The sequence below is a fragment of the Paramormyrops kingsleyae genome, chromosome 18 (assembly GCF_048594095.1).
Source record: "Paramormyrops kingsleyae isolate MSU_618 chromosome 18, PKINGS_0.4, whole genome shotgun sequence".
Classification (NCBI taxonomy): Eukaryota; Metazoa; Chordata; class Actinopteri; order Osteoglossiformes; family Mormyridae; genus Paramormyrops; species Paramormyrops kingsleyae.
In genome coordinates this window covers 15993164-16009800 of record NC_132814.1, presented here as the reverse complement: position 1 = coordinate 16009800, position 16637 = coordinate 15993164, and the positions used below count along the sequence as shown (strand labels likewise).

At 47.9% G+C, this 16637-nt stretch overlaps 1 protein-coding gene across 2 annotated transcripts in view; it reads right to left on the bottom strand.

Moving 5' to 3' along the window:
* Window positions 1–1127: 1127 nt before the first annotated feature.
* The window catches only part of mcama (melanoma cell adhesion molecule a), a 41849-nt gene continuing 26339 nt past the window's right edge, over window positions 1128–16637 (bottom strand). The window contains exons 2-16 of one of the 2 annotated variants that reach the window (XM_023816253.2): window positions 11460–11584; window positions 10360–10594; window positions 9941–10011; window positions 9644–9731; window positions 8930–9109; window positions 8707–8834; window positions 8201–8345; window positions 7854–7969; window positions 7345–7486; window positions 6188–6318; window positions 4929–5070; window positions 4316–4351; window positions 2996–3122; window positions 2720–2834; window positions 1128–2217 (exon numbers count right to left, since the gene is read on the bottom strand). In XM_023816253.2, coding sequence (XP_023672021.2) covers window positions 2215–2217; window positions 2720–2834; window positions 2996–3122; window positions 4316–4351; window positions 4929–5070; window positions 6188–6318; window positions 7345–7486; window positions 7854–7969; window positions 8201–8345; window positions 8707–8834; window positions 8930–9109; window positions 9644–9731; window positions 9941–10011; window positions 10360–10594; window positions 11460–11584 — 1784 coding nt within the window. In that variant the 3' untranslated portion in view covers window positions 1128–2214. The remainder of the gene's footprint in view (window positions 2218–2719; window positions 2835–2995; window positions 3123–4315; window positions 4352–4928; window positions 5071–6187; window positions 6319–7344; window positions 7487–7853; window positions 7970–8200; window positions 8346–8706; window positions 8835–8929; window positions 9110–9643; window positions 9732–9940; window positions 10012–10359; window positions 10595–11459; window positions 11585–16637) is intronic. The other variant, XM_023816252.2, reaches the window with a different exon arrangement.

The window sequence follows — 16637 nt, the reverse complement described above, 5'->3', positions numbered from 1 at the left end:
CTGTATGAGCACTACAAAATAAATCATACTTACAAATGATATTGGAGAAAATAACAACGATTGAGAATTTTAATTTGGAATTTATCCCTGGAAGCGGGTCCCTTTTTTAGTTTGTGGTTTTCTTCCTTGATAGCAAACAAAAAGGTGCTTTGAGAAGCAGTGGTCGACAGGCCATGATTCCAGTGATGGTCAGTGAGGCAGATGTGCCTGTCAAATTTGTAATTCACTGCTTTTGGCAGCAAGCAGTCAGGAAATGCACAATCCACAGTTGAAAGAGAAAACTTTGCTTATGGGAGTTTTACTTACACAAAAATGATGTGAGGGCAGAAAGAAAAATGATTGGTTTAGAGAGAAAACCAATCAGATTGTAGAGAAGGTGGGACCAACCAGTCGGATGTCTAGTTCCCCCTCGTGTAGTTGCTTGGACCCACCTCCTCTACAATATGATTGGTTATCTCTCTGAAACAACCATTTTTCATCCTTCCCTCGGTGTAAGTAGAACTCCCACAAGCAAAAACGTCATTGCGTCACTGTGATTTGACGACCATGACTGATCACAATTTGAACCTTAAGCCCGGAAAAGATTCTTAAAGATATAAGTTTAACATGATTACAAGTTTTCAACAATAAACTATTCTGACATAGAATGGAAGATAGGGTAGTATTTGTCCTTCAAGGGCCTTCAAGGTCATTCTTTAGTGATGGTTTTAGTCCCAGCTTACTTTGGGTGCTCATACATTTTCTTTTCATGTATATCTGTTTTTTTTCCAAGATGTTGGTTGGACTATGACTGACTGAACTCCAGGTTATTCATCTTTTGTGTACCACAGATCCTGACCTACAGAGGCTAACCTGGGCCCTGTTTCACAAAGCAGGATTTCTTTCTTATCCGAATAACTTGTTTTGGATTTAAGGTAGACTGGGCTAAATGTATTTGAACAATGATGAAGTCCATCTAACTCTGACTACCTTAAATCTGGCTAAGCAAGAAATCCTGCTTCGTAGAACAACCCCCCCAGACACTGCACACTGAAGGAGCACAATGCAAAGCAATCTTATCACTGGTGTGTTCACACACCCCCCCACACACACACACACCCACCACCCGAAAAAACAAAACTGAAAGATAAAGAACACAAAATGTTTTAGTGTGGCTAACATTTTCACAGGGAAAATTTTAAACCGAAAGTGACATTTTGACAAACACCAAGCCTCAGAGTTCTAAACACAGCTAAAACACAGATGCAGAAAGATCATTGGATGAAAACCACAGCTATTTTTTTATACTTTTGTTTTTTAACGCTACAGCTATTTACAGATAGTACAAAAACCTGACAGTAGTTCACAGAAGAAAAAAACACATAACTCCATTTTTTTTGGATTAAGTAGTCATTACAAGATCCTGAATTCCCAAATGCAATACCTCTCACCCCAAATCAGATGGCAGTATTCCTGTATTCCTCTGGCTTCCTCCCCTTCTATCAGTCCACAGGGGTGTTGGATTCTATGTAGCCCAGATAATCAAGGAATTCCTCTAATGCATTAGTCTCTTGCTCCCAATTCTGTGTGCCCCCCCCCCCCCCCAAAAAAATAAAAAAATAAAAAATCAAACAAGGACGCTAAGCAGGATGTTATGAAGTTACAGATTTTTTGGGCAACATTAGGACTTCATCTGTGACTCACATAAAATGATACAGTGTAATATACTCAGCAGTAGACATCATATGCAGGAATAACCAGCACTGAATCAGTCTGGCCTGACTGGACATGAAGAGGAATCCATTTTCCTTCCAAATAATGGCCCATTTTAGAGAGCCTGGCTACAGCTTCCAAATAAACACGGTGTTGTGAGAGTTCCTGAAAGTTTGCATTTAAATAACTAAATATATATAATATGTACATAAAATTACCATAAATGGTGGATCAGTTTACACTTGAGATGGCAATTGGAGTTTGTAGGGAAAAAAAAAGACTCGCAGAAACGTATAAAAAGCCTTGGAGTGAAAGCTGACGGAACAAAAAGAACCCCCCCCCCCCCCCGTGTGAACTGAATCCCACAACCGCGTGCCACGATATAAAAAAGAATTTGGCCACCCCAAGTCCCTCCCATCTCAGCCCCTCCGGCAGCTGATGGCTTCCCCGTGTCGCCATGTTCCTTGTCTTCCTCCTCCTCTTCCTCCCTCTAATTCCTCACATCCATGTACTTCTCACCCTTTACTCCAGGAAACAAAAAAATACATCGGGTTGGGGGGGAGAGAACAGTGTACACGTGAACGTCATGTTTCTAGGGACTCCGTGGATGTTCTGTTGAACTTTTTAAACGCAAAGCGGAAGCATAGGACGCAGCGCCGGCCGATACCTTTTCAGAATTCTAAGCAAAATTTGAGTAACCTAGCTGTCATTTGTCATCTTTCTTCCCAATCTGATAGGCTGAGCAGATAGAGCGCCCCCTGGTGGCCGCTGGGCCCTAAGCAGCTGCCTACTTCACCTATGCCTTGGGGCGGCTCTGCTTTCATATCATTGGCTCTGTTATCATGGTGGGAAAGTGGAAAAACTCCCTCGAGTGGAATGATATGCGATTCGTCATCTACAGTGTTTCCTAGGTATCCTGATCATTCTTTAGCTACTGTGGAGACAGAACATCACAGAGACCAAAGTCCTAAGATAGATGAAGCTCTACACATAGTTACATCCCATGGCCTCTGGTTTCTATAGCTACCTGGTCAGCAGGGACTTTCTTTTCACCATTGACGCCCTTTAGAAGAACAGCCGCCTCATTCTTCTCTGACTTCATTTCCACCACGATTTCCGCTTTGTTGGTCTTCTCCGTGGTGCTGCAGAGAAGCAAGTTTCATACTTACTGCCAGTGTCTCTACACCGCACTAACCTCAAAGAGCTAAACTTGATAAATGCTGTAGTACACATAGCACTGGTTTCACTAGACCTTTCCAACACTGAGGTGAAGGTGACCCAACAGGACGGAAGATGCACTCACATGTCCTGCTTGCCCGCATGACCACAGGGGATCTTGCCCTTCTTGTACAGGAAGTACAACACGCTACCCAGGATGGCCAACAGGAGTATGCAGACAATAATGACCACAATGATGATGCCGTTGCCCTCTAGTGGATAGAGAAAGAGTCACAGGTTAGTGTCCCTTGGGAGATGCATTGCAAAATCACACAGCCCTACATTATTTCCACCTCTAGATTATACTTAATCTCCACAGCTGGCAGTCAAACCATTTTGCCGAAATTCAGGTACTACACAAAGATGAGCGTTTGAGCTCTGCTTCTTAAGAGTAACCTAAACTGATGTCAGTTGGTTACATTAACCACAAGGGGGCAGTCTGGCCCTCTGCATCTACATAGGTCAAGCAGCCATCGGTGCCTTTTTGTTTTGGTGTTTCTTGCATCTATTTCATGTATGGGCTGCAGAAGAATCTCCCTACATAGTATAATGTATTTGCAAAGGTTTCAAAAATACGTAGTGATGGGAATTGGTCTGATTGTGTGCCTGGCTACGGACTGGCATCTCCTTGCTTCTCTGCGCTACTTTGGAAGGCTACAGGCACACTGTTCACCACAGGAGGTTCTCACACTACATTGTCAAGCCACAGCGGGACTGGGGCGGGGTCCCTTTGAGTGACACGTTTTCTGACCAATCGCAGACAGCGGCTGCAGAGCCTGATGGGATCATGATAAATGGTAAAAGTGCCAGATCCACAGCATGCCGAACGAACGCCCACTACAAAGTCAGCCGACGTCTCCTGCGGGCCGGTGTGAAGGCACTACAAAGAGCCATTCTTATTCTGCACTGTGATGCCATTGTTCCATTCTATTCATACTCACCCTTGTAAAAGACTCAACAAAAGTCTGGGAATGCTTTTTATGGACAAAGCGACCGCACAAAATTCATAAAACAATGCACCGGTCCTATGTCTCTAGTAACAGCGGTCTTGGTGTTTTTGTGAGCTAAGGGTTACACATAATTTAACTCAATTTATACATTTAGCCGGGAAAATCGTTTTTTGGCTTGTGGGTTGCTTCCAGAACACTGCTCCCTGTCCCGTGAATGGGTCCGCGGGCGTTCAATTGAGGCGATCTGTCCGCCCGTCCGCAAACCGCTTCCGCTGGCCGAAGTCACAGATTCCTCAGCTGGCTCCAAGGAGATGTTTTTTGTCTTTTTTTCTTCTTTTCAATAAAGTTGTGTGTAGCAGAAAGTCAAAGTGTTTTCCCCACGGGGCCTGATCTACTATAGAGCCTAGATTTTTTTTCTCTTCCCCCAGACAAGTGATGTTGGTGTATTATCTCACCTGTGCTGTTGACAGCAGCGGGCGTTACCAAGGGAACTGTAAAACACAGCAGTGGTATTACCTCCCTGTTGAAACGATGCTTACATCCACAGTATATTCATATAGTCAAAAAAATAATATTTACACAGCTATATATACAGTCAAGTCCAGAAGTATTTGGACAGTGACACAATTTTTATAATTCTGACTCTACGCCACGACAATGGATTTGAAATGGAGTGACGCAACTGTCGACTTTCAGACTTAATTCAAGGGTTTTAACAAAAATATTACTCAGCCATTTAGGATTTACAGCCATTTTTATACACAGTCCCCCCCCATTTTCAGTGGCTCAAGTAATTGGACAAATGAACATAATCATAAATAAATGGCTGAAATAAATCGTTTTAATTCTAGTCCGTTACGGTATGGACCTAACTGTACTTCAGTAATTAACTGAAAATATTTAATAGTGTATTAAGCAAAAAAAAATTAAAATATATATTTTTATAAAGGTAAATCTCTGCTACTAATTTATAACCAATAAAAAAAAAAATCAAGAGTAAGTTGCAGTAACTCCTAGTCAGCACTGGGGGAGCTATGTGCCACTAGTCACTCAGTGGGTGGGACTCACTGGCTGTGATGCTGAAGGACTTCCCCTCCGCGCCCAAATGGTTGGTGGTGTTGCAGGAGGCGGTGATGTCAGAGGTCACCTTGACGGTCACCACGCTCTGAACCCAATTGGTGGTCACCTTGCTGGACACCTCGCGCCAGTTCTGGCAAACAAGCACAAAATGGGGGACCGTCAACAGTTGCATGTCTATTGTCCCCAGCAATAGGAATGGCACGGGGCACAACAGGGCTTCTCGTGGCCGACAGGCACCATCTGGACAACTGACTGCCTCTTTTCATAGTCACTGGCTTCGAATCCTGCCATTGGGACCTTGTTGGGTTGTGTGTTTCTAAGTTTAATAACACAGTCTAACACTTTTGACAGGGATTTACTGCGACTCATTGTAATCTGTAGCATATTTTTCCCACGAGAATTTTAAACATAGAAAATTAAAAACTGGAACAAAGAATACGTAGATTTGATAAAGGATAACTGGTATGCATTATGTAAATAAATCCCTAAATAAAAATATGCAATATGGCTAAAAGTATGTGGACACCAGCTCGTTCAACATCTCATTCCAAAACTTGATATGAAGTTGGTTGGCCCATTGTTGCGATAATAGCCACTACTCTTCTGGGAAGGCTTTCCAATAGATGATGGGATTTTCTGCCCTTCAGGCTGCATTAATGCTGGGTGATCAGGTCCCTTTCAGTAAGCTTGTGTGGCCAGAAACTTCACAATTATTTCACTTGTGGTTGACCAGGGCAGCTCTAGCAGGGCAGAAATGACAGTGTTCTGTGTTGGTGCCAAGTTACTAACCTACAACCACTCATTCTGCTGCTAATGTTTGTCGATGCCAGGCTGTGTGCTTACTTACAGTACATACATGTGTCAGCCATGCACGTGGCTTAAGTAGTCAATTCTTTTAATTCAGTGTTTCCCAACCCGGTCCTCAGTGACCCACAGTCGGTTCACATTTTTGCTTCCTCCCAGCACCTTGCCAGACAGTCCACATTTTTGCTTCCTCACAGCTCCTGGAGCAAAAATGTGAATTTTCTGTGGGTCCCCGAGGACCGGATTGAAAACCACTGCTTTAATTAAGGGTGTCCACATAGTACTGTGTTTGCCAAAAGCATGGTAGGGCGGAGAAGATCTCTGGGTCAGTGGGGCTTATGGGATTGGCCATCGCCGGGGCTCCGTGGTGCTTTCAGGATGCAGGCCTCTGGTCTGAATCACTCTCGAGAAGCAGTGAAAATGAGCCAAAAGCTTGACGATACCTCCGTGCCCAAGACGGTCCAGGAGACCGTGGGTGGAGGAACGCCCCGTGCCTCACAGCTCAGGTTCACAAACGCCTCAAAGTTCTCCTCCATTTCCATCATCGTGTCGGCGCCATTCATCTCTGGCGGCCCTGGAGGGGTGGAGTCACAGCGTCACGATGTCACTCGTCAGACTTCCTTGCCCTAGGCAATCCATACGCGCAATAATCCTGTCTGGTGATCAGCCTTCTGTTTAATCATTTCATTTTAGTTCACTACCTAATGTTTGCACTCACAAATACCACATGGAGCCCCAAACAAGCTTGAAATTGGCTTGCTAAGTCAGCACACGCTCAGAAGATAGCACCTGAGGGGATTGCCTATGGTGACTAATGGGTCGGCCAGCATTGCTGTAGTTCCACAAAACATCAGTTAAATACAGCTACAGCTCTGGAAAAAATTAAGAGACCACTTTATGTTTTTAAAAAATCTTAATTTAAAAATCTTGGTTTAACCAGGGTTCTGCTGGCATTAGGTTACACTGAGCAGCAGGCTGCTTCCAGGCTCAAAGTTTCCCAGACAACAGTTCACAAGAAGAAGGTGAAGCAGGAGACACTGGGAACGACCAGAAACCAGCCAGGTAGAGGGCGGAAGCGACTCTCTAATGTCGGAGGTGAATATTAACCTATCCGACAGTTTCTCATGAATTGGGGACGACATCAAGTGACCTTCAAAAGGAGTGGGAAACATTAAGTGCAGGTGTGCACTGCTAGGACAGTTCATATCAGGCTCCTAGACGGAGGACTGAAGTCCCATAAAGCAAGGAAGAAGCCCTTCATTAATGAGAAACAGAGAAGATCCAGGCTGCAGTTTGCAAAAATGTATATATTATTCACAGACGCACATCTATAAATTGAAAAATGAGTGAAACTGAAAATGATGCTGTGGTCTCAATTTTTTCCAGAGCTGTCTATAGTTCAGTAGGTACAGCCTGGATTATTCACTAATTGTGGCACTTGGGGTAAACAGAGGCAAATGAGTAACACTGAAACACACACATGACCCAGCTGAAGAGGGTCCAAGAGATTACTGATATCAAAACATAAAATATAATCACATGTGAGCTTCTGTCAGACCATGTGGGACCTCAGCCCAGAAGCTCTGCATTGACAGCTCACCCTGGACGATGATGTGCACCTCCCCAGTGGATTTAAGCCCAGCCAGAGCTGGAGTTGACACCTCGCAGATGTACTCCCCTGCCATGTCGAACGTGACGTCCTTCAACAGCAGGGCGTGCTCCCAGCCAACCTGCCTGCCATCCTGCTCAGAAAGAGCAGGCGGACGAATAATCGGACGGAGGCAGGACTTTGGAGTAGGATTGTATATTATGATGCAGTAGAGTGTAACATCACAATGTCTCCATGGAAACACTTCAAAGGTGCTACAGGATAGGTTTCGCTAACTATTTCCAAAGAAAACCCATGTAAGATGAGAGTTTCCTTGGTGTAGCCCTGTGTTTGGTATCTGCAGGAGGTCTCCTCCGTATAGTCTGTGAGGAGGTGTCTGTCACCTTCAAAAATACAGCCATAAAATGCCATGCAAAACAACTGAGCCTCCATAGCCGCTCACACGTGGCACAGACCAGGCGACACCGTTTGGGGGTCTCTACAGGACAGCGACATCCCACCTTGAACCATACGACGCTGGTCTCCAAGGACGACGAGGCATTACAAGTGGCTATCAGACTGTCTCCCTTGGAAACGATCTCTGATTCTTTAGGGACCACTACGACAGGATCCATGTCTGCAAAGGATGGGGGGAGGTGACAGGGGTATTCCATTAGCACCGCGGGGAGTGGGTGGGGTCAAAGGCATTCCTGCAGCTACAGAAGGCAGGTCATGGGCAGGATGGGATGAATTAGACTAGGTCACAGGTATTCCTTTGAGATCGAGGGCGGGGCAAGGACAAGATTGGATGAAGAGGTGGGGTCAGGGGCGGGGTTAGAGGCGGGGCAGAGGGCTGATCATCACTCACAGTGGACTTTCAGCTGCAGGTCCCCAGTCACTTCCTCGTATGTGTCCAGATCCAGCGAGCGGCACTGGTACACATCGCTCTCTTCCCGGGTCACTGCTGGCAGCTTCAGAAGGTCCAGGTGGGACTCCAAATCGATCTCCAGATGCTGTGGCACAACATAATTCGATGATTTAATTAGACAGGAAACCACAGTACATATAAACCAAATTTTGAAATGTGTTTTTTTAATAAAGATTTGAAGTTTATGGACTGAAAGAAAATGGGTTGTAAATTAACTAATACAATGAAATAGGATAAAGAATGACAGCATCATTACTCAGGGCAGCATGTTAAGCACAATGAATTTTATCACCCTGCCAAGCCTTTAATGGCGGTGAGGCTGTTCACCCCCTGAATTCGTATTTTAAGCCCTAACAAAGCCTAGCATTGACCCCCCAACCCAAAGCACTTCTCCAGAAGATTTATGGCTGACACCAAAGAAGCAGGTGGGGAGGGGGGCTTCTTACTTGTTTTCGGGAGAACGTGAAAAGAGGTGGGGGGTTGCCATCGCCTTGGCAACGGAGAACCACCATGTCCCCCTCTTTTACGAGCCCCGCCGGTGATTCCTTCCAGATATCGACCTCAGTGGTGGGGTCTGCATGGGATAAAGCGGAGACCCAAGATGTATTTTAACAGAACGTGCTCACGGACCGACCCTGGAGAGGTGAGTTTGGGTGAGAAGGGACTCACAGTGCACAGTGATGTTGACGGGGCTGGACTCAGCTGTGCTGACACCCCCAGGGATGAGGTAGGTGACCCGGCAGTGGAAGTGGGCGTCCTTGTCTTCCCTGGACACCTTGTAGTGCAGGTCGCTCTGTATGCTGAACAGACCGCTGGACTCGCCTGTCACCAGCGTCACCACTTTGACCACTGTGGGGGGGGGGGGGGTGCAAGCACATGTCAACATACAACCGTAGTAGCCACACGCTTAAACGAGTAAACCACCCTCCCCCCAGCAAACAAGCTGTTTAAAACACAATGATAAACACATTAACACACATGTAAACAAACACAGAATACACACATGCACCCACGCAAGTGAGTGAACACTCACGTCAACAAGCACACAAACATCAGTGTTAACATACACAGAAAACACACCTGCATAAACACATCTAAACAACCCAAACAAGGGAAATTCGTATTTTCCCAAGTATATACAAGCCCACACTGGTCACCATGCGCAGCCCACAAACAAGCAGGCCATGATCCAACCAAAAAAATTCCTCATATTATCATAATCGGCTTATCCCATTCCAGCACATGCTGATAAATCGAATGCTCAATGATTGATTTATTGCTAAATGTGATATTCATTTCGACTCGTGGACACTCCACGCCGCTTCAAGGCCTTGTGGCTGCCAACGGACAGAGGTGAAATCACGGATGAGGGGTACAGCTCACCATTAGTCTTGGAAAGTAGAAGGGTGTCGTCCCGGTACCACGAGATGTTGGGTTTGGGGTAGCCTTCTCTGACCTCACAGGATGCAATCTGTGGGGGGGGGGGGGGGGTTTGACACTTGAGGGGGGGCACAGATTTCCTTTCACAGTAAGTGTTTTAGCTGAGGGATATTTAATTGGGCTTATTTTTCCCCCATCAGTAAATAGACCTTTGCATTTAAATTATTATGTTGTGTTCTGCCATTCTCAAACTCTATGCCTTGGCTCGACGCGGGCGGAGCGACAGAAGGTGGTCCGTACCTTGGAGGGGTGTTCCTCATTCACCGAGATTCCGGAGTAGACGCCCTCGATCACGGGCGGTTCGGGGGGGTCTGCCGAAATAAACGGGAAGAACGTTGGCGGAGCAGTGGAAGGCTTTTCCATCCAGGCGCACTGCTGTTTGTGGGGCGTTGGGCGGTTACTGGGCCAGTCCCATGAACCACCAGGCCAGACGAACGGGTTCAAGTTAAAGCAAAATGGCTACACTGGGCAGGCTAATATTTTTTAGTCAAGCATCCAAATAAACAGATTATCAGATACGGAAACCTACATAACCAAAACCCTTTATTTGATCATGATTGTTATGTATATGTATCCATAATAAATATAAGGTAACCATAATAAAAAATATTTATAAAGCATATGCAAAGTATAGCCAGAGGGGGGCGCCGGTCGCATACCGAAGACCCTGAGTTGTGTCTTGCTTTCCCCATTGCCAGCCGACATCCCGTTGACCTGGCAGATGAACTCCCGCTCGTCCCGAAGGTGCACGTCCTTCACGGTGAGCAGCAGCTCCCCAGTGCCATCGCCGGGACGCAGGCTGATCCTGTCGGCGAGGTCCGTGCCCTGGTCCGCGATGCTCGTGGTGCCATCGCTGTAGAATATGCGCTCTCGCCTGCTGCCGCTGGCCTCAGCCTGGGGGTCACGGTCACATGGGGTCCGGTTCGGGAAGGGGGGGCAATTTCCTGTTCTGTCCTTTACGAGGCGCTCAAATGCTAAGCGACTGGACGTCTCGCTGCACTTAATTAGTACTCTTATTTATCTCACTGTGTGTCAGTATACATATTTATAAATACAGCCCATATTTCAGTACTTTTTTGAATTATTGCTACTTTACATACATACCAAGTGTGTGAATCTGCATTAAGTAGACTTTTAAAAATAGTGATATTAATGATGATCAGCCATTCTGAAAAGGGGGTGTGGCCCTAGGCTGAATAGGGAGGGGGAATTGGGAGACTGGGCTCATTGACTGGTTCCACCTGCTGCTCATTCTCCGGGTATATCCTGGAGTGCTTGGGTTTGCTTTGGCCCTAGGAGCCCGGATATCTGTTGACGCCTTTAATTGCCTCCCATGCAGCCATTTCCGCAGTTGGGCCCCGAAATGTGGGACTGCGTTTGGTTATTTTCATTTCGCTTCATGGTCCGTGAGCCTGGCTCCTTGTGCACACTGCTTCCTGTCAGCTGAAGTGTACCCCAGGTCCCCATCCAGCCCCAAAATGGAGACCTTTAAAAATGGAGCCATTACTTGCCGCCAAGATTTCGGCCACATGGTTGCTTGAGCCACTCAAATTAAAGACATTCTCATTTTAAAAATATTTCAGTTTTTTAAAGTCAATTGTCCTATGTTATGTGGTGTTCCGTAAAGCTCTTTCAGAGTTTAAGATGTAATCTAAATTTCCTGTGTAAGGACTAGCTTCTCTCAGGTAAGTCATGGCAAATGTCAAAGTGATTGGATAAGGGAAAGCAGTGAATTATGGGACACACAAGTCAGACTCACCACAAACCACTGTATCATCACCATGCTGGGCTCCTCGTGGAAGGAATACTGGCAGGGGATTTCAACCGTGTTGCCCCTGAACACCTCCAGGGTATCGGTCATGGTGACTGTGACCACAGCCTTCACTGTAGAAGAAAACGCACACCACCACGACACAGTTAGACTTGTCTCCTAGTAAACAGTCGTGCCTTAATTAGAGATGCAAGCTCAGGCAGGAATGTTGTTAAATGTTCAAGGTAGTTTTCTAGGACTAATTAGATGAGTCTTCCTTAACGCTGTGACCATACGTATGTGTACTGAGCAGATGGCCCTGCAGCTTAAGTAATGATATTAGAAGGACGGTGCTTTATGGACCATTTAACATCCATAACGTGCATTAAAAGTACAGCAGTATGGCCTTCTTTGCTCACCAAAAAGGCAACATTAATCTTTGCAGCAACTGACACCCATTAAACCCGGTGTTTGTACCTCCTTCTGAGGTACAAACACTTCTGAGGTACAAAATGCGGAGAGGAACAGATGGAATTTTCCGGAAACACTGTCTCCCCATATCTCCTCCGGCTCATCCTGGCGAGCTGGGCCCGGATTCCGCGCCACATCCGGGCCACGCCGTAGGTGTGGGCAGAAGATGCTATGTGAGGAATCCGCCATGGATACCCTCACCTGCGTACTGGCGCATTCCACCGCTTCATGGGACGGGAGAATGGCTCGATTTACAGCCCGCATAATCGTACCAGTGTTTCTTCCCGACGCCCTGGGACAGGCTGGCGTGCCGGCTAAAGCGGACCGGGGAACCGCTGTGAGATCACACCCCCTGATGTGCTTGTTATGGTCTGAGCAGAATCCAAGACTCATGCAAAAGCAGATATAATGGAGTGTAAAAGCCCTGTGTAATTTCAGACAGACCACCAAGTCCCATTTGGCTGAGAAAACATAAAAATGCAGAAGGATTTCTGCTGAAATACAGGAGGCCTGAAGCTCAGGGACTGTACCTATTTGGGAAATTATAGGGGAGCCAAAAGCTGTACCAACTCAGGGAATGGGGGGGGGGGGGGCTGGAGCTGTACCTACTGGGGAATATATGGAGGTCTCCATAGCTCTACCAGCTAGGGGAATATGGGAATATTGGGAGCCTAGAGCTGTACCAACTGGTGAAATGTGGGCGGGCCTGGAGCTGTAGCTACTGGGGAAAAATGGGGGGATGCTGGAGCTGTACCAACTAGGAAAATATGGGGGTCGCTGGAGCTATACCAACTGGAGGAAAATGGGGGGGGGGGGGCCTGGAGCTGTATCAAATGGGGGAATATGGGTTGTCTATAGCTGTACACAGTGCTGTATACAGGGGCATAGTGCAACAGCAAGTGAGGGAATTGGTGACCCTCTATGCCTCCGACATCCCCCCCCAAGCCATCAGCAGTGAGGCTACCTCCCCTCCCTTCTGGCATGGAAAGCAGCATGTGGACGCCTGCCTGGACAGCTCATTTGTTCTCTTTTTTCTAGGGAGGGGGTGTCCTCTGTCCTAGTCCTTCACTCTGGCAGTTATTCATAGAAACACCAAGACGGGGGCCTCCTTCTGGATACCAACAAGCTGAAAGGAGTGTTTGTTTTGTGAAGAGAATAATTTTCGGCCCTCAAGCGCCCTCCCCCATGCCCGACAGTTGCGGCCTCTCTGCCTGCCTCACGTGTCCCTCAAACAAAACCCAAAACAAACTCAGATCTGTTTTTTTCTTTCCGGTGAGGACCCTGTGCGGTGCATCTCCACAAGTGGCATGTAAATAAAGTCCCCCAGGCATTACCTTCACGGGTGACACCAAAAGCCCCGACGGCCTTGGTTCATTAGCGCCGCCCTTCAGGCCGTGCAGCCTGATGCCTCCCCTGATGCTAATATGGGCTATCGAGAAGTCAACTAGGAGACGATGTAGTCTCACCTGCTTCCCCCCCCCCAGCCAGGCCTGGTGGACCACTGGCCACCGTCGGGCAGATTGCCATGCGCCCGGTGATCTGCTCGCTCTCAGAAGGCCATGTGACACCGGAGCGGAGTCACTGAGACTGCGGCTTGCCTGAGGATGGCGACCGGCCTCCAAGTCTCAGGGCGCCACCGGAGTCCGACCCGTCTGTCTGTTTGCCCTCCACTACCGCCGCCTCTTTCCACGGGTCCACGCGCTGGCCCACACAAAGCAGATTAAGCATAATATGGGTCACACAAAGTCTTCCATTCACAGCTCAGATACCCCCGGTGCCAAAACGCCCAGTCGGAGTGACTTTTCAAATGAACTGCCCCCCCCCCACCCCCGCGCCTTGTGGTTTGAAAAAAGGGTTTGTTTCTCCCCCCATTCACCCCCGCTCTGATACTCCATCTATCCGTCCCACCTCTTTCAGCACGGCTAAAAAAAGGAGCAAACCGAACGGCTTCCTTTTTAATTGGAAACATCTGGGTCGTGTGGGGCTCACTCTGTGCTGGGGGGGGGCAGAGCCAGGACTGAGAGCGAACTTGAGCAGGTTCGGCCACAGAGAAGCAGGACGAGCACGCTAAAGCATCATTGGCCCCTACCCCTCTGACAAACACCAGGTGGGCCTTGGGGACCAATCCTGTCCCTACCCCCCCAATTCACACCCCAGAAAAGGCTCTGATCAGCCACCCGTGGCCCTAGAAGCTAGTCGTCCCAGGTGTAGATTATCCTTTGTTCCACAGAGCTTCTCTCACCCTGGACATGAATGCCTTTCTCACGCCAAAGTCACGTGGTGCCGAGTGCATCAATGGCCTGACTAGACAAATCTTCAAAATTCATATATTAATTTACATGTTAAAAATACATAGAATTTTATCAGCGTTATGGATGTGACATCGCACAGACCTGAGCATGCAAATGCCCGTATTGATTGTTGGTGCGCTACGTCTACACATTTTTCCCATGATTCCTGGTGCAGTCAGGGAGAGATTGACAAGCAAACCACCAGCCACTGAGAGCCGAGGGGGGCAGCTTAATGCCTTCCTGCCCCAGGGTCGGCCTCGAAACTCCAGCATGCCAAATCAGGGGATTACGGTTCAGTTGTCGCTTCGAGGTGGAGCATGGGGCGATCTCCTAACTCCACCGAGAACCTACTGAAGCGGTTGAAGTTCTGCGGTCACATCAAGGTGGTCATAAGCTGGGGTATTACAGCTGTTCCTTTAGGTGACACCCGAAGAGGTCTGCGCTAGTCCCTACCTGGGATGTCACTAAGCACCACTGTGTTTGGGCCAGTCCATATGCAGTGGGCTGTTGTGTCTAAAGCCCTTTGTTTTCTGGCAGTGTAACCATAACAGTCACCAGGGTGGCAATGTCTCTCAAACTGCGCCCCCCCCCAATCCAGCTGGAGCCTCCAGCTGCGGCTTATCTTCTGTAGATCACCCAACCCCCACCAACAAACCTGTCCACACTGGAAGAAGCAACAACATCATATGCCTTTTTCCAGCAGATGCCCTTTCAAACAGTCAGAAGGGGGCCGGGGTCCCTGGTGACTGAGTTGACAGAGCTTGTCAAAAAACCGAACCCTTCCTCCCCCCTCCACACACTGCCCAAGATGTCAGCTGGAGAAGGCAAGAGCAGATGTGGCTGCTGCTCCGAGGCCATCCTCCTGTCAGCTCTACATGGTTCTGACCCACTGTGGGCTTTATCACCTTAAGGTTTCCATTGGCTATCCAAGCCTTCCAGGAACAGCTGGAAAAGTGTCAAAGAGCCAGCTACCCCCCCCCCCTCCCCCAACATCGACCAAACTGTCAACTCGGTTCAACCTCCAGGTGATTGTTATGCACCAGTCTTTCCCAATCTGGTCATCAGAGATCTACAGACAGTCCACATTTTTGCTCTCTCCCAGCTCCCGTACTGGATTGTCTGGTAGGAAGCTCGGAGGGGCCAAAAACATAGACCGGCTGTGGATCCCTGAAGACCGGATTGGGAAACACTGTTCTACACCAATGGTTCCACACAGGCCGTCCACTCAGTCAGGAACCATATAGCTACTATGCGTCTTTCCATTTACAATGCAGGTTCTGACTCACAGAGCCTCAAATGTTGCATGAATTCTGCTTTTTTATACTCAAGGAACCAAAGTTAAGATGGGATCTACAACATGTTCATTTCAAGGTAAAACGCAAATGATTGCAACCCTTTCTGCTGACATATTTAGAGCCATATACTCTCTAGAATATTATTAAATATCTATGTCAGCACATTGCCGTATTTTTTATGGTGTCCCTTTCAGGGTGTTGAAATGGTTTTGCATTTAAGGAGATCAGGAATTACATGCCCATGCCACACGGTACCTGAAGTGTGAAGAATCCACCTTAATCATCTCACTGCTGATCTAGGACCTCATGACAAGGCTATGAATGGGCTTTTCTTTCATTCTCTATCCCCAGTCAGATACCTGGTGCCCCCCTGACCACAGATAGCCACCTCTCAGTCTCCCCATTGTCCTTCCGGCTTAGAGAAATTCACAGGCTTTCAAAGCTGCTATTCTTTCTGATAGGAGATCTAGTGTTAAAGCCCAGATATCCAGTGTGCGGGGGTGCTGGGGCATAAAGGGGCCTATCATGCAACAGTAGGCATGTGACCGGCCGTGATAGGGCCGTGCCACGTGGCGATGGGCTCCGAAGGTGTGAGCTTTCTTTAACCTGAAACTCACAACCCCCCAGCCTGATCCCATAACCCTCCTGAGAGCCTATGGCTCTGGCAGGGGCATAAGAAGGGCCATAATTCATATAAAGGGGCCAGTTTTATCATCAGCCAATGATATGTTTTGAACCAGTGAGTGACAGGGCAGGGACCAATCAGCTTTCAGGTGGGGCCATTGTCCCTGTGGTCCTGCCCCTGTATATCCCTCTGGGCTCTGGCCACAAACCACAAGCTTGCCTCCCACTCAACCCCTTCCCCCCATTCCCCCATCCCTCGGCCCAGTGATGCATTCCTGATTCGGGCTGTGGCCTGGCACAAATCCCCCCCACCCACCCCGTGTGAGGGCTGGGTGTGAGTGAATCTGTCTGCCAGCCATGTGGGACCCTGTCCAGCGTGTTTGTTTGGGTGGGTGGGGCACTGCGGACTGTCTGACAACTGACCGGATGTGTGATGCCAAGAGACAAAGAGAGGAGATGCTAAAAAGACCATCGGCGCACATGAATGATGCGAAATGAGTAGCGTG